Source organism: Centruroides sculpturatus, unplaced genomic scaffold (assembly GCF_000671375.1).
Source record: "Centruroides sculpturatus isolate CEXI.00-Female unplaced genomic scaffold, Cexi_2.0 scaffold816, whole genome shotgun sequence".
NCBI lineage: Eukaryota > Metazoa > Arthropoda > Arachnida > Scorpiones > Buthidae > Centruroides > Centruroides sculpturatus.
In genome coordinates, this window is record NW_019385183.1 from 272,179 (window position 1) to 299,980 (window position 27,802).

At 32.9% G+C, this 27,802-nt stretch overlaps 1 protein-coding gene across 2 annotated transcripts; it reads right to left on the bottom strand.

The window, feature by feature from the left end:
- Positions 1–5,246: 5,246 nt before the first annotated feature.
- Positions 5,247–24,418, bottom strand: LOC111635870. 2 transcript variants are annotated; one of them, XM_023380988.1, is made up of 4 exons: positions 23,627–24,418; positions 10,308–10,558; positions 7,115–7,225; positions 5,247–6,620 (listed from the first exon to the last, which is right to left on the bottom strand). In XM_023380988.1, exons 1-4 carry the CDS (start codon positions 23,637–23,639, stop codon positions 6,273–6,275), a joined length of 723 nt encoding a protein of 240 aa, XP_023236756.1. In that variant the 5' UTR covers positions 23,640–24,418; the 3' UTR covers positions 5,247–6,272. The 2 variants fall into 2 exon arrangements, with proteins under 2 accessions (XP_023236756.1, XP_023236755.1); XM_023380987.1 differs by lacking the exon at positions 23,627–24,418 and adding an exon at positions 10,648–11,350.
- Between the last annotated feature and the right edge of the window lie 3,384 nt (positions 24,419–27,802).

Sequence of the window (27,802 nt, forward strand, 5' to 3'; positions counted from 1 at the left end):
CATATATATGTATTATTTTTTTAATCAAANGTATTTATATATACATATATATATATTATTTTTTTAATCAAAAAAGATATACCTTTGACTCGTTTTATAAACCCAAAATTCGAGTAATTTTGATACACCGGAATATTCAATTTTTTTTTTTTTAATTTAAGAAATGAAAAAGAAAAAAAAAAAACACTACCCACCCCCGTGTCTAGTTCCTTCGTACGTCAACAGATGGCAGAAAAGATGTAAAAGGTTATGCCAAAGAATACACTTGAAAAATTCGCGGGAAATGGTGCCTTTTTGAAAATGGCGGATATTTTTTTTTACTCTTTGTGATTTTGTAATACACCCGTTAAGCCCACTTTTCTTTGTTTTATTTAATGTACATTACATGAATTTTTTAAAAAAATGCCCACTTCTTCATTGTGTTTGTCTGCATCTCTTAATGTTGTTGACGTCCATTAGAGATGCGGAAAATAGTTCCTAAAAAAATCGAATTGTTGTTGATATTTCTGTACTTAGAAATTGAAACAAAGTAGATTTTAAAAAAGAAACTAGTCTATCGACAATCGACACCGAATTTGTATTAATTACAATTAATTAATTTAATAATAACAATTAATAATTGTGGCATTATTCATCCGTCCTTGGACTATGCAAAAAATGTTGTTGTTCTTGTTTTTATATATATATTATATATATAAAACGGGAATCATTTTATTCATCTTTCATCGAAATATACGAAGAAAAAGAAAATTTAAAGTATGCTTAATTGAAGAAAAACAAAATATCAATGACAAATTATTTATCACCACGTCATTTATTTATTTTTAATTTATTTTTTCATCATTGATGCTCGTTTTTTTATAATTGTCCGACGACTTTTTACTAGAAAAAAAAAGAAAAAAGGTCGTTATTTTTGTAACGTGTGCAATTTTCAATTTTGTAAATAAATTTTTATAATATTTAAATTATTATTATTGTTGTTTTTTTTGTCTGCTTTTTTTTACACGCAACCGGTGGCCGAGTGGATTCGCGGGTTCGCGCTGGCCACGTGCAGTTTCCCGAGTTTTTTTCACGTGTCTAACACTCGAATAGGGGACAACTTCCGTTAGAAAGTCCATCCGGAATGCATCCGATCTCCACGTGTTGCCTCGCCTCAGTGCCGGCCCGAGGCAAGTTTTAGGATGGAGCTAGATCCTATTATGGTGCCCCCCTTGGACTTAGCGCCTGGTGCGGCTGCTCCGTTCGCCCTATAGTAGGGCCGGCTTTGCCTTGCCTTATCCCATCCATTCTATCCCATAAGAGCTGGTGTAGGCCCACACTAGGGGTAGTAAGGCGCGTTAAGGCTTCGTGGGGCCCGGGCAAATTTGAATTAGGATTGACTGCAGACATTTGGCACCATTGCAATCCCAGATATGACGCCAAATTTCAACTTCGATATTCTTACTACAGTAATGAGTTTATAAAATGCTGCCCTTTTTACCCATAGGATAACGCGCCACTGAATAAGGAAATGTACCTCATTATTCTTCCCGTGCACATATTTCGGAGGTACTGGATCCATTTTTCACCATTCAAAACTCGTGATGAATAGTGAAGAATGGGTTCTACATACATTAAATTTTTGAGGATTCGATTCGAACACGAAAGATCCTCAAACGGAGCCTCATCCATCCTCTCAACATTTATTGACTATAATTACTAATCAAAGGAAAGGAAATTTGGGGATTTAAATCCATTCAGTAAGGAGTTATATCTTCAGAAAAGGGCTTAAAGGTGGGGTTATAACTAAAAAAGGCGAGAAAAATATTGGATTTAGAAGCGTGGTGTTTTGTTTTTCGAAGTTTTTGGATTAATTTGCAACATAAAATTGCTAAATTGCAAACTTTATACAGTAATAATGGTTCTGTAAAGAAATACAGAATATTTTAGATACGACATCCGCTCGGAAGCATGGGCTTTTGGATAAAATGTGGTTTTGGTATTAAGGAAAGAATATAGAATTCCATTATGATAAAATATAAAACTTATAAATGCTCTACTTCTGAAATTCTTGAATAAATGTTGTATATAAGTAACGTGCACTCTCATTTAAAAGCCTCTATTTGTGAAGTTAATTCATGTTATAAGAATACTATTTTAGAGAAGAAATTCTTTTCTGTGAGAAAATTTGGATATGTGATTTATGAAATAGTCTCAACATGTTTTAATTTTAATTTTTGGAGTAAAATTCTATATGTAAGGCTTAAAAATGGCAATATTTAGCCTCTAAGACATAGAAATAAAATAATATTTAGCTGTGATTTAAGAATATAGACGTTTCAAATAACTTTGCTATAAGAGCTTGAAGTATATGAATACAAAAGTAGAAGGCTTTTTAAGATAAAATCTGTTTTATCGTTAAGAAAAATCATAGAATATTAGCAGAAAATAGTAAATTCTAATTACGAACAACGCAAAATACATTATCTTTGACTAGAAACATCAAAGTAAAAGTAGAAACATTTAGGAAAAAAGTCAAAAGTTTACTTGTAATTTTCTAATAAAAATATAAAAATTTCCATAAATATAGAAATAAACTTTTACTTAATTACGTAAATCATAACTTTTATTGAATTCACAGGCATTTAATTGTTAAAAAGGTGAATTATATCTCCAATTTTAACGCTTTATTGACACTATCCATTCCAATTTTACAAAAGTATGTCTACTGTTAACTACGGACCAACCTCTATAGTATCTATAGTAACACACTACAATTTATTTATTATAATTTAGCTTACATTTTTTTACATAATTAGACTCTACATAAATATACTGGAATGACGGCGTATAAACACAGTACTACATTGTTTCAGTTAATATACTGTACAGCACGTTCGTACCTGTAAGCGGGTGACAAAACACCGTATTAAAAGTACAAACGGCGCCTATAGATTAAGTATGGTGTGTTTTTTTATGGAAAAAATCTAACACGAATAAAATAAAATATGTGGAAAAAAATCACAACTCGATACATGGGATAGACGAATTGTTTTACGATTTTTCGGTGTAAACCTGAATGAGTACAGGTAGAAAGGAAAACCAGTTAAAAATCTATCGTGTTTATGTTTGCTCTGACACTAACTGCCGTCATTTCCTGTCTAGGTATGTTGTTAATAGTAAGTTAACAATTGTGACCACCGACTCCACCCAAATAACACAATGAATAAAAATAAAAATAAAAAATATTTCGGGTCGGTCCACTAAATGACGTATGAAAGTAGAATATTTGAAATTATATAAATAGTTACTTATCTTTTATTATATAAGTGTGTTGAGGTCTGCTGGAAAACAGTATCGAAATCCCAGTAGTCCTTCTGCTTAATATATGATACTAAACTGGTTATGAAACTATTACTTAACTTACAAAGAGGCTCTTTCATTGACTTGAATGTCGACCTAGATATTGTCTAGACGAAAGTTTGACCAAGGATAATTTTAAACTAGGGATTAAATTACTGAATAATTTGATTAATGTAAGCCTACTACGCTTAACTCTTTACTTTTTTCCCTCTGATGTACTCTGATTTTTTCTAAATTCCACTTTAAATGTTCGTTAACCTTGCAGTCTACGAATTTCCGAGGTAGTTATATAATCTGAGTACAGTGCCTTATTAAATTCATTTGTGTAGCTATGACAATTAAGTATCGAAAATTATGTACTGTACGAGATGACATGACCAGTCCAGAAAATTTTTCACTCTCGCATACTACAAAAAATTATTTATAAACTATTATAACTCGTATTACGTGTAAAATGATAATTAAGTTATTAAGTGTGTAAACTGTCGATTATCCATTACATGATTGTTTGTAAACTATTAATAAACCAATAGGTTAATGACGATTATGTGTCAAATAGTTAACAACCCGATAGGTTAAAAGCAATTGTGTATTAAACAATCAATGACCCAATAGGCTAATGACAATTATGCGTTAAAGTTAACAACCCAATGAGTTAATGCTAATTGTGTTAAAAAATCTCAGTAGGTTAATGACAATTGTGTTAAACAGTTAACAACCCAATGGATTAATGACAATCACGTGTAAAATGATAATTGAGTTACTATTTATTATCCATTACACGATTGTTTATAAACTATTAGTAAACCAATAGATTAATGACGATTATGTGTCAAGCAGTTAACAGCCCAATAGGTTAATGGCAATTATATGTTAAAATGTTAAGAACTCAATAAATTAATGTAATTATATATTAAAGAGTTAATAACCTACTCTTATAGATTAATTCCTAAATTGTCAAAACACCAACAAACTTTGTAATTTGTAAACTGTCAGAATAACAATACCCTTTATATTATTTGATTGTTAAATAAGTCTGTAGATAGTGAGCGATAAGCATAAATTTTGCTCAACAGAACTAATCACACAGGGTACACGCCAGTAATTGACTATGCCAACTTTATCATACAAGGAAATGCATTTTTCGACCTTCTGTCCCTCTTCAATCTTTTATTACAGATCTACTTAATGAAACAATAAATTATATTATATAATTCTAATACATTACACTGAATACATAAATACACACATTTACTATATTTAAAACTTTTAACGCGTATGTTATATATTCAGTGTGATGTATTAGAATTATATACAGTCGACCCCCCTATAACACTGTTGACAATTCCGTTTTATATGAATTCCATGTTGTACGAGTCACTTCGATTTTACAAATACGTGTGCCGGGCTGTGAACGGCTCGCGTATTTATAAAATCTAAGTGACTCGTACAACATGGAATTCTTATAAAACGGAATTATCAACAGTGTTATAGGGGGGTCGACTGTAATAGTATTTACTGTTTCATTAAATAGATCTGTAATAAAGGATTGAACAGGGGCAGAAAGCCCGAAATGGGCCTTCATTTCTCTATTATATGCCGACTATTGTATCATACAGCTGGCATAATCACACGATTCGGTGATAATGTCCTTTGCAATGAAGAATTTGGTAACTCGATCCGTTCGCGAGCATCGATTGGGCGCTACAGAAAAGGTGGTTACATCGAGGTTCGACCGTTGTAAATTGTTATTAAAGTAGAAATAAAAAGAAATCAGGTTTAAAAATAATAATTTTTATTGTTATTTAATGAATTTTTCGAAAAAAATTCGAAAGTAAAACACTTTTTTTAGACCAATTCTCATTTTATTATTATTTAAATATATATAAGAAAATGAGCGCTTTTTTAAAAATTTTTTCGATAACCGATCTTTTTTTTACTACAAAAAATATGTTACACGTCACTTCGTCGCTTACAATTAATTACTCTTTGGTATAACACCATCAAAAAATACTGGAATAATAGGAAAAAAATCATTAAACATAACATGGTAGGAACTTTTCATTTAAGTTGGTGTAACCTTCTAAAAAATCTTCTACACTTTAAAAATTATTGCTTTTCTTTTGGAGATTATAATTATGGGAAGAAAAAGTCGTGACTCTTAACTTATAAACGCGAATACTTAAAAAAATAATGTCGCAAATTACACGTAACGAAAGAAACTTGTATACACGAGACAGACGATGTAAAGTATATGACTCGAAGATAAAAAAAAAAATATATATAAGTTATACATAATTAACGATGAACTCAACTGGCCACAGTTCTGTTAAAAAAGACGTCAACACAACCTGAACGTAACTCATTGGTCTCGAGTTGCACTTGTTTGAATATTCAAAAAAATGCAGTTGAGAAGAGGTAGGCAAATATCGTTAAGATCGTGTGAATTTTTACAAAGTTTGTTCTTTATTTTACATTGTCTTTGGTAGTCTCTTCGTGTCGACGATTGTTAAAAATTTAATTTATTTGGAAGAGTTATCATCTACGTCGAGTGTTGTTGGCAGTTTACACGCACGTAGCCGTTCACAACTTTGCTCCTTTTTCACTACTAAGCCACGTGTCTTGGCTTTAAATAATATACTCTTTACACTACTTGGTCTTCGTAACACCTTATTTCACAACTTTGGTCTTCGTTACTACTTCATTACACAACTTTCTCTTCGTTACTGTGTTCGTTATACAACTTCGGTCTTCGGTATCATATTGATTTACACCATACAATATGATTTTAAATACAATATTCGTACGCAATTTGATTCTCGTCCTCTTATTTGCGTATTTTTTTAAATATAAATAAATTAAGAAAATAAATAATGTGTATATAACGGATCACAGAATTTCCTTTTGTACACAGATTACAGTTTTTTCAATTAATTACTTTCGTGGGTAGATTTTAGATAATCGAATACACTAACAACGAAGTCGACAGCTTTGATATAGTCCCGCAATATAAGATAATCCCTCAAATTACGGTGGGTTTCTACTGTAATGTTTCTGCGGGTTTGTTTCATTATTTTTCTTTCCACATCTGCGTTTGGTTTGATTCCCAGGATGATCATGCTTCTTTGAAGTTCGCATAAAACTTGTACCAATTCATTTTCAGCATTTCTGAACAGTTGTAGATACATTTTCTGATCCAGTTGATCCAAAATTGCTTGCTCCAAACCAACTGCAAAATATTGAAGCGTTTGGTACGAAGTTCTAAACGCTTCGTCTCTCTGAAAAAACAACGAAACGTTCAGTTCGGTTGATGCATTACGCTTATAATTAGAAGTAGACCCCGCTTTTACACCATCAAATGTCTTATTTGGGACCGTTTAAGCATTGTATCGGCAGTTTAAGTCAGCATATCTACTTTAACGAACATTTTCACAATACTCAAAGCCTTCTAATAGAACATTTATTATATTTACCTCTAAATAGCGGATGTCTCGGTCCCGATAGTGTCGCTATTTACAAGTTATACCGTATTTGTAGGTAACTAATCTAAATTTACTAGCGTAACTTACGGCCCTCACTTATACACACCTACATTATACTGTACTTACAGTATTACAGGGGTGAATGTAGGTTTGCAAGTTCTAATTTGGGCTTCCACCAGTTACGCTACTGTCAATTTATATTAAGCTTACGGGAATATGATTGTTCGGTTTAGGACGAGTAACGAGATATAAAAGCGGGGTCTACATTATATAATGAAATTAATACTAACTTTTAATTGTTTCAGATACTCGAAAGTTAATTTAGGTATATCTGGGAGCCAGACTTCTTTTTGATATTCCACCGACAGTTCGAATTCTGGTTCGTCGAATACTTTGTTCAGCTAAAATATAAATAAATAAATAAATTTTACATCTATAATTTTAATTTATTTTTACGAAATTCTAGAATTTGTGTCACTTTAAAATAAAGTAAAACCGTTATTTTGGAGTATAAATTTTATGTAAGATTCATTCTTTACAAATATATCTTAAAAATATTAATTATAACATAAATTATATAAACAGAGGCCCAGAAGTCAATTAACCACTGTAAAGATCGATTTGTTGTCTTATTTAAATACTTCATTTACGTACAAACAATACTTTTCGCTAATTACTGAATCGTTTGTAAAAATGTACAACAGTAACCCGAGTTTTGGGCCACCCCTTACACTCCAGAGAGGTAAAGAAACAAAGAATACGCGCAATTCGTCTGTTTAATATCTCTAGAATGCAATTTTTGGAATATAAATCAGAAATTTCTTCAAAAAAACAAGCAAAATAGAAATTTTTAGAAAGTTTTCGAGGTAAAGAATAATTTATAAAGCCAAACAATTAATTAAATTTCGATTTCCTTTAATAATAAAGTAAACATTTGGCGTAGTAACTTACATAAGTGTAATTTATTCAAGATTCGTAGAAGAATTTCCCTAAAGTAATGTTAAAGATGTTAAAATATAAATTGTTCTCGTGCAAACAAGTTTATAAACATAATGTATTTAAAAAAATCAAAAAATTCCCTAATAATTTGTATGAACGAAACTTACTTTTTTTCTAATTTATTAACGATTTATAACAATCAAAAAATTACGAAAGAAGGCCAAGGATATCTAAAAATATCACGGAATAATTGTGTAATGTCTTTATTTCCTTTCGACAGATGGAGCTGAGCTTCTGATTTCAAAAAAAGAAAAAAAAAAAAAAGACTTGACGATGACCTCACGGGGTCGGGGGCAAGGTCACTCGCACTCTTTCTACTTAAATAACTCGATCGAGTGAATAATTAATTTTATTCGTTTAAATATTCATTTTGTTAGAATATAAAGGGAGTGAACAGACTTAACACTACAGAAAAATATAATTGTATATATCCCGTGTCGAATGTAGTGTTATTCTATCGTGGAAGTGTTGAGATATTCGGGTATTGCGCAGTTGTAAGCTGTAAACAATGCCGTAATACGGGGGGAATTGTAAAGAAACTCTTAAGTGTAATGTGTAAGACGTCGTCCGAGAGAAAAACAGAGAGAAGAGGGGAGGACGCGTGTGACGTATAAGAAGATACGATAACAATTATCTTGGATATATTACTTCGTGCAGACTTTAATTGTTTTGTTGTGACTGTGCATCGGGGAGGAACATCTCTACGTATTTTATGAATATGCGTAGGAGTATTTTGTACTTTTTCTCACGGTAACCTTGGAAAATGCCCACCAATGTCTATCCGAATCTAATCGCTTCGCGTTTTTAACGCCCACCATTTTTGTGAATCTTCTTCTAAGTCATTGGTCTGGGACTTCGTCTCTTTGAGGGTTCTCTATGCGCCCTTCACCTTTAATATATAAAAAAAGCCATATCTTGCGCTATATTACAACTATAGCATTACGTCACGGATCTCGCGTGAAATTTCCTGAATATTAAATACGCTGGCTTAACACGAGAGCCCATAACACCGGTTTAACATGGGCTGATTTTTTACAAAGTTCCTCTCAATTCTTAAGAGCTTCGGAAACTGATTTTCAGAAGTCTTTTCTTAGGCTCTAAGGCATTCAGAAATTAACGAATTTTAGAAGGGATTATTAGCTTTAAGAATTTTACTTTTTTTATGAAATTCAAGTGTATCGTGTGTTGCATATTGCATATTATGGGCGTTAAAAATGATCCCACTTAATTAATTTTTTACAGTCGTAATTTTATAGGGCTTATGTAATGATGAATAATGCTTTATAATTAGAATGTACGGGATTTATAATTAATACACATTAAATTATTCTAATTTTAAAAAGGCCCGAATTATTAGTAGACTTATTAGTGGGATTTCTGTGTAATTTGATTGCTTATGGTAAAAATTAATGGTTACACGATGTTCCTATAGTTCTAGAATTTATTCTAGAGCAAAAAAAATCTATGCAGTGAATGACTTTATAGTATACGAGGGTTATAATGCTTTGTTATAGCCAAATCTATGCATCTATGGGGTGTTATTTTTAGAAGCGTAACAACTAGAGGCGTAACTGTTACGAAAGTTTGATAGATTAATGCCTTAATTTAGACGACTTTACATCTTTCTAAACTTATCTTTGGCTGTAAATATGCATTTCAGGAAGTCTGGAATACTTTAAAACTTTGTCACTGTTCTTATCTGTATAAAAATATTAAGCAATAGCAGTGTCAGCGAGCAGCTCTCGTCATAAAATAACACGTGTTTTTTTAATTTATAAACAAAAAAATGAGCCGTAATATTAAAATCCAGCGCCGAAACTAAATTTACATGGCAGAAAGAAAAATGGAAGCGGAATAAAAGATCAAGTTGTTGTTTTGTGCGCCGGAAAATAGGGTTTAAAAACGGGTTGTAAAAACAGTAAAATCATAAATAAACTTCTAAAAACGTTAACGAGATAAGAAACGAATATTTGAGTAGTCGGCTAACCTCAACTCTCAGGGTTAACATCGTTAATGACACCTGTTCAAAAGACGTACAGTTTTTTCCTAGTCTCCACATCGCATGGTGGAGATAAACCCTAAGGCCAATTTCTATTGTGTACAAAACTGTATTCCCCTCTGTTTACCCACCCCCTTTCGCATTATATCGAGGTCGTTTCCATGTGTCTTTTTCTCGCTTCGGCCTCACACAACTAGAGCAGAAAAGAAAGCTGCTGGAAGAAAGAACTTCTTTATTTTTATTTAGCGTTTTTTTAATGTTGTAGAATGGCGTACGCACGTACGCTTTGTTATTATTTGTCTCTACTTATACACACAAGCGCAGGTTATGACGCTTAGATAAACCCTTATCCTTTCACGATAAACGTACGGTTTCCTCTTTTCTGGATATTCATTTCGACATAGCGCGTGTTTCTATTTGATATTCGAGTTTTTAGAAGGGAAGCCTTTCTGGTGTTAAAAATAATTATAAAAAAAACTACTTACGAATGCGTCTTTGGTCCTCATTCCGTTCTGCCTTGCCACTTTGGCAGCGTGGAGGATGTCGTCGAATAACTGTTGGACTGTGGCGGGGGGTGCTCCTACCAAGTCTTCTTTTGCATTGAACACGTGACCGGGGATGCCGCACGGGTTCTTCCATCGTGGCTTGTTCGTTGGACGTAAGGGATTTTTCACCGGTGCTGCCGTAACGAAACCCGTCAAGACGGCTACCACTATCAAGACACCGAGACGACATTCTGAGAAAGAGAAAGTTTATCAGAAACAGACGGACAGACAGACAGATGCGTTATCGGTTGCTATTAAAAGCGCGCGCTCGGACACCTACTTGTTAAACAATCTAAGCAGCGACTAGACAGCATCAGTAAGCGTTGGATATCCACAACAATTCTCTGAGGTAGCGTAATAGGTAAAACAACCCAACTAGTGCACGTGAAGGTAGTGACTGACCACGCTCCACCACGACCATTAAATACATATGGCCACTTCGAGATATATAATGAGTTACTAGTGGGAATTACCTATAGTGTGTCCATTTCTCGGATTTACCCCCCTCGGCAATATTTGTATCGGCTTCAATGAGTGGTAGACAACTTGAGTATCAACTCGGTTCGAGGCGGCGATTGGCTAACCGGATAAGTGACGAATGCGTGACGTCAAAAGAAGTCAAGACGTAGCCTACGGTTCATTCATAATTTCTTGAGAGGAGCAGGGGATCGTCCAGTGGGCTAAACGCATCGTTTACTATTTTCTAAAGAATCGATTGACAGTTGTGGCCTAAAAATTGCTCAATATTATAAAACCGTACGTGTATACACACACATATACGTACATAAACACACGAAAATTCGTTCGTGTCAACGACGTCCTTGAAAAGATCTCGACGATCGTTAATACCTCGGTACATTCTTCCGAAAAGGATGACTACTCGCAGGTGTGCCTCTTCCTTATAAATATTATATACAAAGAAATTAAAAGGGGGATTATCGTTTATGACCTAACAATATTAATCTATCGATCTGTATATTACAAATGAGAGTTCTTGTAATTGTTTCCACCCCAGAAATGTCTTTCTAACACTTAGAATATTTAGCTTTTTATTGATTTTTCTTTTATGAATTACATTAAAGTTCAATATTTTAGGCGATGAGATCATCCAAAATAGGAACTCTGCCTACGATTGTGGTCAGTTTTTTCATCGTTTAGTTCGTTTTTCTTAGAACTATATTCTGATAATGTCTAACTAGATTAAGGTGGAGAAATAAATGTCAAACTAGGTCATTTATAATAAGCTTAAGCTATAACATTGTTATAAATAGATAAACAATGTTTTCGGTCGTGTTGCCTGCATTGTTATGCAGTCGTTCAGAAAGTTTTTTACTATCACATTATGCTTTAAACTCTTCAAAATCGACATTTTTTTCGTTTCTGCATCCTTAAACTCTTCAATTTTAATATTATTTTTATTTTTTATCCCTAATATCACGGTCTTTGCTATTACATCCTTATAAAAGCCCTTAATATTAAGATAAGTGCTCATTTTCGTATCCATAAAACTCTTGGGAGCCCTTTAAAATCGTTTTATTCCAGATTTAAATATCAAAATTTTTGGTTTTTTTTAAATATATATATACATAAACCTTATTAAAATCCCCTAATATTAAAATTTTCACTATTTTATAACCATAGATCGCTTAAAATTACGCTCTTCGTTATATACAAATACAAATTGTGTTTATAAACAATATCAACAAGCTTCAATGTCAAAGATCTATCATTATAATAATCTTCAATATCAAAGCTATTTTTACAGCATATTTCCTATTCATAGGTTAATATCAGGAAAGTCCAAGAGACATATTTTACTTATGTGTTGTGGCATTTCACAATTACTAGGTTTACGTAAGGGAATAATTTATAAGTACATTAACACTTTCGTTTCTTGTTTATAAAACACAATTCTGCACCAACACAATATTGAAAAAGTAAATATTTTTAAAAATTTATTACTTTAAAAATCTGGAAACGTCGAAAATAGATAAGGTTACGTGGGTGTTTCGATTCTATAAAGATTGTTCAATGTTTACTTGTGCCTATAATGGATAGAGATGGGTCCTACCTGTCCCTGCATTCCTCTTCCTAGTTAATAGATTGATTGACTGCCCGGGAGTTTGGAAGTGTGCCTCTGGGCCTGAGAAACCAGTGTCAAAAACATTGGACACGTGGTTTGATGTTATAATACACGCGAGCATTAAAAGAAACACCGGAGAGGTCTTTGTGTAGTACACTTATCTAAAACTGTTTTATGGTGATTTTCTGTAAGTAGAGACGGAAAATAACTCGGTTTTGTTTAAAACCAATCTTCCATTCGTCAGTGTTGACAGGCCTTTGCTTTGAACAGGATGTTGCTAGATGTTATCTTTTTAAATATGATCGCTATGCGACCGTGTAAAAGCAGTTAACGGATATACCACAGGCCATTAAGTGTATTTTAACCTATGCAATTAACGGTTAATTATTTTACCTTTGCGGCATCCAACTGCTGCATCGAGTTTACTACTTAAATATAATCCAATAGATAATCCGCATTAGCTAAGTAGAGCTGAAAAGATCACCTTTTGTTTACTTTTCTCTAAGGCGTTGCTAAATTAGTTTGCACTCGAATACTTTACTACGCCTCCAAATGGTCCTCTTTAAGGTATTTTCGAAGGGAAAAGTTCAAGTAGCTTTTTACGTCGATATACTTACACAAATTTCACTATAGGTTAAGAAAGTGGCGCAATTCACTGGATAAACCTACAAGTATGACCTATAAATTGACCCGTTTTAATGCTAGACGAAGAAAAATATCGAAAACGCGTAGAGATACACGTAATCTACCGGATATGACCTTGGTTTCCTTTGAAGTTTAACGATTTCTCACAAGTATAGGGGAGAAATGACGTCAAAATTATATCGTAGATCTACAGTATAGTGTTTTCCGTAACGGCTTATATCAACACCTTTATTTTCTTCACCGATTAAACTATATCCTGTAGTTGAAACTTTGTAAAGTTTCTACTCTCTTTATTAATTAATAATTATATATTAAACAATACGGTAAATACTTTACTGCACGAGGTCATTAGGTATACAAGGATACAAAGTCGTGTGTCTTGCTATCCCGTAATACCAGAACTTTGTGTAGGATTATTTCATACCTTATAAAATCCTTACAAATGAATCGAATTAAGATATGAAGATGTTACGTGTCTTATAAGCCTATATAGAAATCTTTACAACTCACACGTGTGTTATATGCAAGACCAACAAGAGGAAGGTGAAGCAAGAGCTGTAGGGGCTCGGAGATATAGATATCTCCGAGCCCTTACAGCTCTTATAATCTATATAATAAAATTTTAAATACGAGATCTAGAAAATCAGTTTAAATAATTTGCAGGTGTATAAAGGGAAAGGAAGGAAACGAGATAAACTAAGAGTACACGCCAGAAGTCCCAGCCCTAAGGCCCTATTACTCTCCTGAAGGCTCCCCCGTAGACCTATACTGTTCAATAACACTTTATTATAGATATGCAAGGCCTAAGGGACAACCCATACTAAATACGCTTCTATAGGATTAAACTGGGATGGGCATTAAGCTTATGCCTCAACTATAGTTTCATAAACAATAGCAATAAAAGTGTTAAACAACTCATAAATACCGAAAAGATGACTTATAAAATTACCGTGTATACTAATTTAGTACCGATACGAGAAATAAAAAATGAAAGAGGAAAATAACAATTCATAAATTTCCACCCCACTTACAACGTCACACGAACTTATTATTATTTCGAACACATTCTCACTTTAATACCAGCCACACAAACTTAGTATGCAAATTATGTGTTTGCTATTTGTGGGCGCGAACTTCTCGTTTGCTTCCTAAAATAAAAACTAAACTGTGATTTAGTTTTGAATATTAATGTATCTCGTTCCAAGGTTATCATTATCGGAAGTTTCGATAGGGAAATTAGGTTAGTAAGGGAAGACACATCGAAATATATCAGATAAATATGCCTGATAAAATTGTCTAAATATCTTATACACTCGTAAACGAGTCTTTAATTATGTTATGTACATCCCAATTAATATTGTACGCAACTTTTTCAAGCTTTATGATAAATATTTTACGAATAAATAACAGTTGTACTCAAGGTTAGTTGCTCGAAATACATCTTTTAATGGTCATTAAACATATTTATAATTAATTCTAATGCTCTTATATACTTAAAATGGTAGCATTTGTATAAAAATTTAAATTTTACCTCGTATTCTTCTAAAATAATTGAATGTAATTTATTTTGAGTTCGTGTAACTTTCGTTTCCTTGTTTATTTTCTCGTGTCATTTACTCGTTTTAAACAAGATTTTATGATAAAAAAACATTCTAAAGTATTGTAAATTTAATTAATGTTAACAATTAGAGGCAAATTTATTATTAACTTGTGAACTAATGGGAGTGTAGACTTACCTACCACAGTGTTTCTCAACCTCTAACGAATCGTCGCCCCCTTCACTACAAAATATCGATGCCCGGGGCCAAGACTAACGCCAAATTCGTACTACATCGAATAGACTAGTGACTGGTATAATGTTATTTGTTTAATTATTGTACGATATAACGAATAAAATATATAATTATTCTTAATATACTGTTTTACTATATCGTCCAGAAAATTGTTTTCGCCCCCCCCAAAATGTAAATTGTTACTAATCGCCTCTCAACATGAAAAAAACCCCACTTAAGGGCGAAATCTTCTTCGTTGAGAGAAACATTGTTCTAAATAATCCGCCAACACTTTACTGCTATGAACTAAATTAAGCGAAAGTCCAGGTATTCAAGTAAGTATCTTTATCTGTGCATTAGTCTCTTCCGGTAAGGGCAACACCACTAATTATAACAAATAAACTGTAAAATCGGCTTTAAGGTCATACCCCTGCCATTGAAATGAAGCCTGTCAATAGAATAAGTAAGTAACCAGGTGCGTTAATTTCACGCGAACCGTTGGAAATTGATGAACCTTCCCTTTAATGAAGTTTAACAGTAGAAAACAGTTCCCCTGAGACCGGAGTGCCTACCCATTCATTCCAGTGTCAGGTATTTTCACATAAGAACGCGTATAGTTCTACTTTAGGGTGTGTAAATGTGTAGTATCTTACGTTAAGTGAGGATCTTTATTATTAAATAGGTCAATATAGCATTAGAATGGGTATAAATTCGGACGAATATTTAGTCATTGAGATGAGTGTGGTTCCCTTAACGAGAAGACTAGATGAAATAAACCTGGCTTCTAGAAATATTACACAATTTTTTAAGGAAACGACACTTATCTGATCTCATAAAACCGCACAAATTCATAGATTCTGCAGATTTAAGAAGAATTAAATTAGTGTAATGCACTTACACCCTATCAGAGAAGACACGTAGAGTAATAGAGATCCTAAACTCTCTTTAATTATTAATATACAGAGGACCGAATCCAAGATTATTGTATTCGATTACGAGTGTAAACTGCCTTTCATAGACATATATCCGGCTTTATCTTCTCCGGTGTTCTAGATAGAAAGACAGTTTACACTTATAGTTAAATACAATAATCCTACACCGGCTCGGAATCCTAATTATTAAGGATTTACACAGGTTGTAGTATTAAATTGACTTGTCCTAGTAGCAAAGGATCCTACGCTGTGTGAGCGAGAGAGTGTTATCTTTGGTATATTTTTAATTGAAAAATAAGCCAAGAAAGTATTTAAAAACATTGTTAATTATTCGAGTGTATCTCATTGCTATTTTTGAACGATAAAGGTAGATAATTCCGTACATAACTTTGGAATTATGACGATAAATCAACAGGTAGGCGAACGAAGGAAGTCTTGACCTCTTTTCACCAACTTTCATTTATCCTTCAACACATTAAACGAGTTACGACAACAGAAGCATTTACTTATTTATCTATTTATTTATTTAAATAATTTTTCTCCCATTATATTTTGTAATTTCTGTTAAACACAAACGGAAAAGAAGCCGAAGACGACGTAAACAATTAAATAAAAACGAAAATAAAAGAAATAAATTCCGATTTCATCCAGAGATGGCGCTATTAATTTTCGTTTTATTAAAATTTACCGACGTTTTCTATTAATGACTTCTTATTATTAATTCGGACGTCGAAGGGGTTATTAATACCTCGAGTGACGGAAGGGACGGCGAGGCGGCGGTATCTCTTCGGTCACGTGACCGGCGTAAGAGAAAATATGGGACTGATCGGCGTACCGGCGGTTATATCTCCGGATTTACTGCACGCTTTGTGTTCAATGGGGCACGGTGACGAAATAGGTAAGTATATATTAATCGTAGATGCGTGAATTGTATATTAGTAACCAGATCTACGGCTTCGTCCCTCAAGGTAAACTACAAACCGTTCATAAGCCACGTTAGCGGCCCGCAACGTGCCACGTCACGTGTTTAGTTCACTTTTCGACGGAGGGGGTGCCGCTGTTCGGGAGGGGATTAATAATTTGGCCAAAGTCATCCAATAAGGAAGCGAAGGCGGTGTGACGTGTGGGAGCGACACCACAACGCGCGCGCGTGTGTGTGTGTAGGACTGCTTATGAAATACTTTCATTCACGAACTTATCGAATATTCTTTAGTGAAATCATCGCCGCACGGATTTCCTTCGTACAACAGGATGTTTAAAAATAAAATTTATATATTCTGGGGGTCCTTTAAGCGTGGGCGATAAGATAATGGCTTATATTTTCCACCCTTACGCGCTATCGCTACCGTATTTCCAATATCCGACCAATTTTTAAATCAGCGTCACGTGATCCAATGCACGAGTGAACTCGGTGTCCCAGAATATACGTGTGGCCCCTATAAATTGTCACATTTGTTGCGCGACAAAAGTGACAATAAAATTGTTTCCTTGACTGAGTCACTGTTTTTCGACGTTAATTTGCACCCCGAAATACCATTTTTTTCAAATAATTTTCGTGACTCACGTATATTTTGCAAAATTTTCTCTTAATCTACCTTTTACTCCGATAATATTCGAAAAGATTTGCCGTTATTTTGGGCTAAAACACCATTTTTTTGGATAGATCTGTTTACGTTTAAACGGACGACGTGTGACGTCGATTAACTTATCTTTGTGTTATGTCATCTTTATTATCATATTTAAGTTGTTAGATTACAGATTTACGTTCTTGTATGTATATAATATTTTATAAATAATAAATTATCTAAAAATATACTTTATAAGGTTTGTAAAGAACATAGAAATTCGTTGAAGGAGCTAATCGTTGATGATAAATTGAACAGGATCTTCTCGTGTATTTTTTTTTATACGTGATTTACTCGCCTTTATTGTTTTAACTTCGCTAAATTACTTGGGTTTTATTAATTATTTTTATTTTTTATGCAACGTTTTTACATCTTTATCTTTCCATAAAAGTAGACAAATATTCACAAATTGATTATTATTATTGAATCTGATGATAATGGTGTGATGCTGAAAATGGTGTTACAGTGCTCGGTGTGAAACAATGGTGTTACAATGCTGGATGTGACGTTAGAAATGGTGTTACGTGCAGGGTGTGATGCTGGAAATGGTGAAGCGGCGCTGATGATGAAAGTGGATTAGTAATAATGTTAGAAATTTCATAGCTATGCTGATTGTGCTAACTTCAAATTCAGATTTTAAATTTATGATAATTTTCTCGAATTTTTTCGTATATTTTTTAAAATCAAATTCACTAGATTTTCGAGCAGAATTTAAATAGAAGAAAGTGTAGTTTTACAGACGTTTAAGTAAATTGTTAAATTGAGACACAATACGAAGAAACGTGTCCCTAGACAATTAGTTTTGTGAAAAATTATTAAAAAATGCACCTATTACTGAAATTATTTTACATAAAGACTTAAAAAAAACCAGACAGAAACAAAATTATACGTAGCAAAAGTTTATGAGCGATACAGGGTGGCTCAGAAGTCGGTTAACCACGGTAAAACAAAATTACCGTCTTATTAGTAAATAGTACAAAAACACGCTGTTTTAACAATTCGTACTCACAGGTGCATACGAAACGCAAAATACCGGTTAATCGACTTTTGGTCCACTCCGTAGATAAGATTCAGATAATCAGTTTATATATATATATATATATTTAAAGTAAAAAGTAAGTAAATTTTGAAATTTTAATTGAGAAACCGTGTTATTTTAGTCGTAATTAGCTTTGCTTAATAATTCTTTAAAATTTGCGAGTGGAAAATTACCAGAAAATTATTTCATAGGTTGTGTTTTATGTGCTTTTGTATGTTTTTACAAGATAATTTATCAAATTCATGGTTTTATTCTCAAACATCCAAAGGCTCTTGTAATTTCTCGCACATTTTGCAATTGTAATCTGAAGAATGTTTTCTTAAATTCTACAGAAATGTTCGTTTTGTTTATTGATCTGGAAGATGAAATCGAGTTTATTTTTTAGCAATTTTCCATTATTTATTTTCGTTTCTAAATGTTTATTTTGTTTCGTTTCGCGAATATGATGACTCTTCAAAGTATAGTGTTTGCGCTGCTTAAACTGTATTTTACAGTTTATTAAGGTCCCCTCTCCTCTTACATTAAGTTTCGTAGGCATGGGTTTACTCTGGTGTTTTCTTTATTGATTTTAACTAAAAAGTAAGCTTGTCCATTGTTTCTGTATTGACAAAAATAGAGGAGAAATAATAGAACTTATTAGAAATTGATGAGGGAATTTATACTTGTATGAGGATTTTTGTCTTGCTGGTATTTTTCTTTAAAGAATTTGTTTTACTGTATTTTCGTAGTGGTAACTTATATTTTGTGCATTGTGATATTTACTTTTCTGTATGGTCTTTTTTGTATTTTTAGTAGTAGTCTATTTGTTTCTCTGATATTTTTAAAAAGAATATGTATATTTTTCTATTATATTTTTATAGTGTTATCTATATTCCTCTGTTGGTGGTGTATATACATCTATGGTTTTGTATTATTTTCTCAGTGGCACCTACTACACTATTCTGCCATTTCTCGGTGGCACCTACCATGTTTTTCTGCCATTTTTCTTACTGACATCTGCTGTTTTATCAATTCTATTACTGTATCTTTTCGGTCGTGTCCGCATTTGCCTACTATTTTCTAATGACATTTATGTCTTTTCTACAGTCGACCCCCCTATAACACTGTTGATTTTTCCGTTTTATATGAATTCCATGTTGTACGAGTCACTTAGATTTTACAAATACGTGAGCCGTTCACAGCCCGGCACACGTATTTGTAAAATCTAAATGACTCGTACAACATGGAATTCATATAAAACGGAAAAATCAACAGTGTTATAGGGGGTCGACTGTATTTCATACTTTGTGTCTTCGGTATGTTCTTTCTAATGCTTATCGTTTTAACGCTTTGTTTTATTCTTAATATGCTGTCTTTTGTCTACTTCTACTGTTTTATTAAACAATCCTCGAATTTTCATTTTGTTAACTAATAATATGTAATAGTCTGTAAAGCTTTTTATAGTCACAACAGGAGATTTTTAACGTTACGCGTACGCTTATTACATAAGCACCCTACAGGCTTTCCTTAACGATTTGTTTAAGTTAGTTATAACTTCCCCATTGTTTTAACATTAATAACAAAAAATTCACTTACAGAAAAAAACTAGGAAAACAATGTTAAAAGTCTGCATTGTCGGTCGTAAAAAAATACAAATTTCTCATTTCGAATCTTTGTAATTAGGAAATGCCTTTATGTGAACAATAAGGTATTCTATTAATTTAAAGGCTTAATCAAGGCGATAAAAATCTATCTTATTGTTCGCAAACCGTGTAAATTTTTGTACGATGGAAAATGTATCCCGGGTGGATTTGAATACGCGCTGGAGAATTTAGTTTTCATTCGTCTGTTGTGTTGGAGGAAACAAACAATTGTAGTGGAACAATGGCGATTTATTCGGTCAGTGAAAGAGAAGGAGACGATAAACTTCCTTATCTTCTTCCCTTGACCTACATCGAGTCGCAAGTTCAACGAATTATAAACATCAAACGATGACCCACAAACTTTTCCTCGTCATCTGACAATCATTTCATTTAATAGAACGTATACGTCGTCCTTGCTCCCAAACAATTCATGCTTTTCGCGCGATTTTTACAATGTATCGACGTTAACGGTACAAGGACCATTGTAATTTATGGTGTAATCTTCTCCGTAACTCTCCTTCTTACACCATTACTAATTATTGGATATTATGAAGCTGTCATCTTTAACCGTATCACGGCGATCGCTTAGTTTGTAGCTGTTATCATTGTATGCTATAGCCCTTATATTACACCAATATTGTTGTGTAATATACCTGTGTAGTTTAGTTTAAGCCGACAATATATGTCATTAGAGCATATATTGATTTAACTGTATATTACACATTTGTAATCTGCTATATGGTAATACCGTTGTGTTATATCTGTGCTTTATACCTTTATAGCCTAGCCTATACCATTATAATCTAGTCTGTGGCTATAATGTTATGCATTATTAATTAAAACTTAATCTATGGTAGCATATTTGTCTATATGTTATGGCTTAATCACTGGCAATACTTCGTGTATTGTGTCTATTATTGTGTATATGGCACGTAGCAATAAGCTGTAACTGTTTACTGTACTTCAATACCACTGCATATTACACCACTATAATTTATTCTATAGCAATATACTGTAATCTTTCGGTAATTTAAGTCACAATATAAAACACGAACCTTAAACTTATCCAGTTAATTTAAACAAGTTGCCCACTGCTAGTTCCTAAAATATGTTCACACAATTAAAGATATTGTGTGTAGGAGGAGGTGTAATCATTTTAAAAATAGATTTCGAGTAATTATTTAAGTGAAAGGTAATAATGTAATTTAGTGAAAATTGGGTTGTAAACGAAGTGAATTTAATATCTCGTGTTACTTCATTTACAGCAATAAGATCCATTAAAAATAGGTGTGTTACAATAGAAGGCATTTAGCACAAATCTAATAAAATAAACGTGATATGGGCATATCTATTTACCCAATATTGGGTTAAAAATAGTTGATTATTATCAGAGCGTGCCTGAATAATGTCGAAAGTGTAAATGTGTTTATGATCCGTTTAGGTACACGAAAAGGCAATTCGATTCGAATCTTCGACTTGGTTCGTTTGTCTGTCTGCTTGTTTGCTGGAGTATAAATAAGTGAAATTTGTTTAGATTTCTCGAGGGAGAAAAGTATTAAATTTTCCTAAATTTCCATACAAAAACTTCAATTTTTACAGTTAAAGTGTGTATAATATTGGAAAAACGAGGTAGAAATTTTCTAAAAATTCAAATTTTAAAGTGCAGAGTGCACAGAAATTCGAGCGCTTTCTGTTATTCAAGGATACAACTGTCTAATAATAGAATGTAATTTATTAAATTCTTTTTTATAAATTATGTTCTATTTATATAATGTATATAAATATATGTACAAAGGCTGTATAATAGCATAATGCGGGTACAATTGCCAGTTATAACCTAAATTACGTGTTAAATAGGAGTCAAACTGTAATGGTATGAAAATAGAGACATAAGTTCAGTTGCATAGCTGTATAACTGAAGTTATATCCAGATCTCATGTACAGTACAGTACCTAATTTTGGACAAAGGCTATGTTCTCTATATTCTATACATGTATAAACACAGGCTTTAATTGTAGTTCTATAAAACATCTACCACGAGTTTAATTTAGCTCCACATAGCTGTATACAGGTAATGTTAGGCTATAGACAAGAATATGCTATTTCCATATACTTTTCTAGATATAGTTTTATGTAGAAGGCCTGTATATAGACTGATCCAAATAGATATAAACTACATGATCAGTAAAATAAGTAGTTCTAATCATAAATAATTAAGATTATATGTAAAACCCAGAGGTGTATACAAGCGGATCCAAATACTCGAAGCTACAGAACCAATAAATAAGTGGGTCCAAATACCTGAAGCTACACAGAACCAATAATGAAGTGGAACCAAGCACTAAAATAAGGATAGGTGTAAGATTGTATATAAGTAGTGTACAAACGGATCCAAGTAGCCTACCTAGTTAGGTATACAATTATATAGAGCCAAACTCAAATACAAATGGTTCCAATCTGAGAAAGGGTGTAAAATTTTATAGAAGCAGACAAATATATAAGCGAAAGACTCAATCCAACTCAACTTCTAATGAAAGACGATTGTCATATACTCACTTACGTTTTAGGGATTTAAATTTAAAAAATAAAAAAAGTGACTTAAAATATATATTACAACAGTCTAAAAATATTTATCTCTAGCTGATGCAATTTGTCTCGATTCTTTCAATTGTCCCCATTCTTTAACAGAACAAAAATGGGCAGCCTTTTTAATTCAGTTCCTTCCCCCATCATCATCATCAACGTCGTCGCTATATATACTATAACAAAAGTTAAATTCATTAAACTTCTCTATACAAATTTCCCTGTAGACTACTTAAATCAGGCTTTAATAAAACGGGGAAAATACTTTAAAACTATTTTCATTAAAAAAATAATTTAAATCTATTTTATAAGAAATCAGTTCAACTTTTTATTATTATATTATTATTTATTTATATATATTTTAAACACNGAATTTTGGATTTTGAAATGTTGTTCGAAAGAATAATTTTTCGAATATCGCTATTTACTGGTCTTTGTTCATAGTTATTCTAAAGACGAATCGCTGCTTGAGAAAGGTCCTAGGGAAAGAACCGAAAACGTTCGCAGTACATTTTACGATTATTTAATACCGGTTATTGGTTTTAGTAAGTGATATTGCTATAAAATTATTTATTTATATATATTTTAAACACTAAACTAAGTTAAATAATCCGTTAAAAAATACTTGACGTGTTAACCTATATTTCACAGTACATTGCTTTCACCCATGCTATAAATTGGCTTACCTTCCCTATTTATATAAACTATGTATACTACTATACATACATAAATATGTATATGTTTTTTTTTAAACCTGAAAAAATTTACATCACACCTTAAAAATACCTACAACTTTTCCCTATTTTTAAGGCTCGTAATTAAAAAAAAAAACACACTCGAATCGTTACAAAGTAGTGTTAAAAGTTTCTGTATTAAGTATGCGGTACTGTAAACCGATCTTTTTATTATTTATTTATTTTTACACATGGCGCGTAGCGTAAAAAGGAGGTTTTTTTACCTGTTGATGACATAATCGGCGTTCTTTGTGACGATTCCCCCTCTTTAAAAAAGTACCTTTGCCTCCCGAACTACAGTCAAAGTCCTCGTCTCTGCAAACGTAAACAAACACCTTCTTGTAAAACGAGACTAGCAGCTACTTTCTAGCAGCATTTACACCACAACTTTTATATGTGACTGCCTCGATGTGCCGGGGGCGACGGACCCTTTCGCGCATTTACACCTCTTATACACCTCTCACGTTCTTTTATTTTTTGGGGTCTAGCGCTAATTTTTATATATTTTCAAGGCGTATTAAATTCGCCTTACTCTTCTTGCCTAATTTTTCATTAAAGTAGAGATTTTCGTGGGGGGGAACAGACAAAACTTGATTGATCGGGTCGGAACACCTAGAATATACTTCTAGTCTTTGCTGATGTTATGAACCCCGATAGAGTGTGATGTCACGATTTCAAAATTTAAAGCGAAATTTAACGAATTTCGATCATTTCTATAAGCAACAACACTACTTTCGTAACGTCACACATTAATTTTGTTAATTGAAAACATGTTTACCTGTATTATGTTCTTAAATACGAGGATTTGAGACTGGAAAATTCAAGTTTTAAACGTGATTATTGTAGAAATAGCGCTACACATTGAAACGTTTTAAACTACGACCAAACTTCGAATATCGCGCGAGTATTTTGAAACAGTTTATTGGTGTTTTTGGACGACTGCTTGAGAACTAGTCAGCACCGAGTTAAGCAAATTATCATTTTCAAATGATGGTGATTTGCAGGGGAAAGAGTACTAGCAGCCCTATTTTTAGTAAATATTATCGAGAGTGGCCCTTTTTCTCCTGCTGCTAGTAGTCAATGGGCAGTGAAGTAAGTGGTTTGGAATGTAACCATCAACCTTTTTTAAATTTTTAAATAAAAAAGAAAGATATACAAATGACTCTACATTTAAATCTTTATTTTTGTAACGTATCTTACTCCAAATACCATTAAAGTATAAGAATAAAATTAATAAAATAAATAAGAACAGACATTTCACTACTTGTGACATATATTACCTATGACAAAAAATTTTGGGGCCCTTCTACCCGGGACTCGAGCCAAATTCTCCTATAGTCCCTGTATATCTGGGCCTGGCTATGGATTTATATAATTTTATGTAATTCTTTAAAAAAAAATCTACACAGAAAACTGTTTATAATTTTATTACGTGTAGAACAATAGAAGAGATGATGCTTTCCTACTCAAGAGAAGAGATGATGCTTATTTCTTTTCTTAAATATTATTCTGTGGAAATATAAATTCCCACTGACACTAATATTTTGCGTGTTTTTAAATTCAAATCTGGCACTATTTATTGCTTTCTTCAACTCGAGCGCTAGCTTTTGCATTTTAGGTGTCCGTTAGCAGTAACTCTTTCGAATTTAAACACATTCGACACTAAATTTTGCACGTTAGACCCCCATTTGACACCGGTCTGGACAATTTTCCACCCTTACTTGAAAAAAAAATGCCTACTTCTTCACAAAGTTTACGAACTCCTGCAAACAAGATGCTGTGACTGACTGATTGAACAGGGAAAGTTTCCAAACTCCGAAAATTCCTCTAAAAATTCGGATGGGGGGCTATTTTTTCGATAAAATGCCAGAAAAGTTCCCACCGTAAAGAATCCCACTGTAATTCCAGAAGGATTTTCGAACGTAGTGTGCGGGGGGGGTTAGACGGCGGAGGGAAGGGGAGCGTTAGAAGCCAACCAAATTACCAGGGTAATTAACTTATGTGTATTTTCGCTTGGACGATTCTTCCATTGTGAAGTCCAACCGTTTAGACAATTGTAAGCTAACAAATAGAGACATTATTGCTATAGTCAAAAGAATGCCGCGCGACCCGACGAACAAATTACAACTTTTCCCACCGACCTTGAACTGGTCGGTCGACTGTTATTTTTGAAACTGAAACTAGCGGGTCCGACGGTTACTAACATTTGATGGAGCACGTGCAAATCGATGACATTCCTTCCACCACAATCGGTCGTAACACTTAAAAAAAAAAGAAGAAGGTAACCTACGGCATTGGTTGGAACACTCCCTTTCACTATGAGTAAATGTTCGGGAGGATTTTTGAAATTATTCCTTGTTTTTTTATTGCCGAAACTGGATTTTTATAATAATAATTTGTCTGCAAATTTTTATTCTTGCGATTAAATCGAGAGTTAAAGCGCTCGACAATGTGAAAATGAAGTTCAAGTATGCGAAAAATGCCCTAAGCTGTTAGAAATGTCGGGAAAAAATTGGAGAAATTTAAGATTTCTTTACTTAAATGTTAGGGAAAAATTGGGGACATTTAAGTAAAATCTTTCTTTAATATTTACGTAAAAAATGGCGATATCTGTAATTGTCATCACTCTAATATCACAAGTCAAGGAAATTATTAATTTCTTTTATGTAGAAAACGTTAGGGAAAACGTAGAAAAGTTTAATAAGTAGGTACAAAAGAGCCTGCAGCAGTAATGTTATATATAGGGCTACAAATGTTAATTTTGTATTTGCCTTCTCATAAAAATATGCCTAGTGTTACACGATGTAATACAATATACAAAGTGAGTCAAGTCTCCATGATAAACGCAGACCACCCGAAGGGATGTAGTGTATGCGTGCGTAATATCAGATATGTTAACACGTATGTATACGCGCACGTAGGTCGTATTCTATGACTTATAAGTGACTGCATAACGTGAACACTTTGCCAGTGTATGGAACTATTGAATCACCCTGTACAATAAGATAATAGGGGGATGGTTTTGTCGGTAGAGTAATGAAGAGGAATATTACAGGGAATCGTTGTATCGACAGGAAGATGATTTTATGCCAGTGATGAAAGCTGTATAGTCCTACAAGAAGATTTAGAATTCCGAAATTCCTTTGTACACAGTTTTGTAACAGGCATTCTCCTGTTCTAAAGTTATTCGCGTAGAAAGTGTGACCTAGAAACAATATAATACCTCATAAAAATGAGAATAATAGAAATAATTATTGTTATATATTGAATAAAAATAGATTTTAAAATAATTTCTAATAATTCATATCGAATTACTTGAATTCTTTTTTGTTAACAGAACATGTGCAGCATCTCCACAGACTTGCATTCCAAACATGTGATATTCGATATAGAATATCGTGTGACAGATAACGATATAAAAATATTTCTCCCTGTTAAGAATGATTACTTCCAAATGTTCCAGACATTTTCAAGAAAAATAAATTTCCTAAACATTTAAAATTATTTTATGAACGTCTTTCTGCGCTTGCAGAACGGAAACTTGCCTTATTAATCTAATTAGCATAGTAACAGCAATAATTGTAGGCCATAGACACAATGTAAGTAACGTTTAATGCTATAACTATAATATTATCCACTCTAATTATGTATATATTGCATACCGTACAAGTATATTTACATATAGAAAACACACCGCTGTGAATTCTAGTGTAAAAACTAGTGTCTAGACAGAAAACACATGTTTTGATCTCAAGTGGGGTCCGAACCAGTCTGATATAATGCTAAATACCTAAACACGAGATTCTCCTCCCGTATTCGGATGTGTCATACACCCAAAAAGTGGAACAATAAGTTAATGAAGTGGGCCTGCTATTTTGAAAATCTTTGGGCCAGATTCTGTAATCCTGATAATTCAAAACTGTAAATGTTTGCAATGTATAAATGAACCCTTCATACAAGACTATCTTGTATACACTCATTATTATTGTACTGTACGTACAGTAATAATGATATAATCCTGTACACTGTAAAGGAATAATCATATACTGTCCTCCTGTATATCCTGTAGGCTATATACTTACTGTCATGTATACTCATTATTGCGATAGCGTATGGCATGAATACTTCATATAATAATACTAGTTCTGTTCTTGTATATAAAATACTACCTACAGTTATTTCATATATTATATTAATGATTTTATACGCATACTTTTACTTCACACTTTTCCTGTAAAGAAAATTAATGAAGTAGACTACTTAACTTTTCAATTAATGATTAATAGACATCCTCAAAATGGTCTTACTTAACACCCAATAGCATTATTATGTTCGTTGTATTGTAATAAGTCATTAATTAAAAAGAAAAAGAATTTATTACACACTCCTACACATTCCTT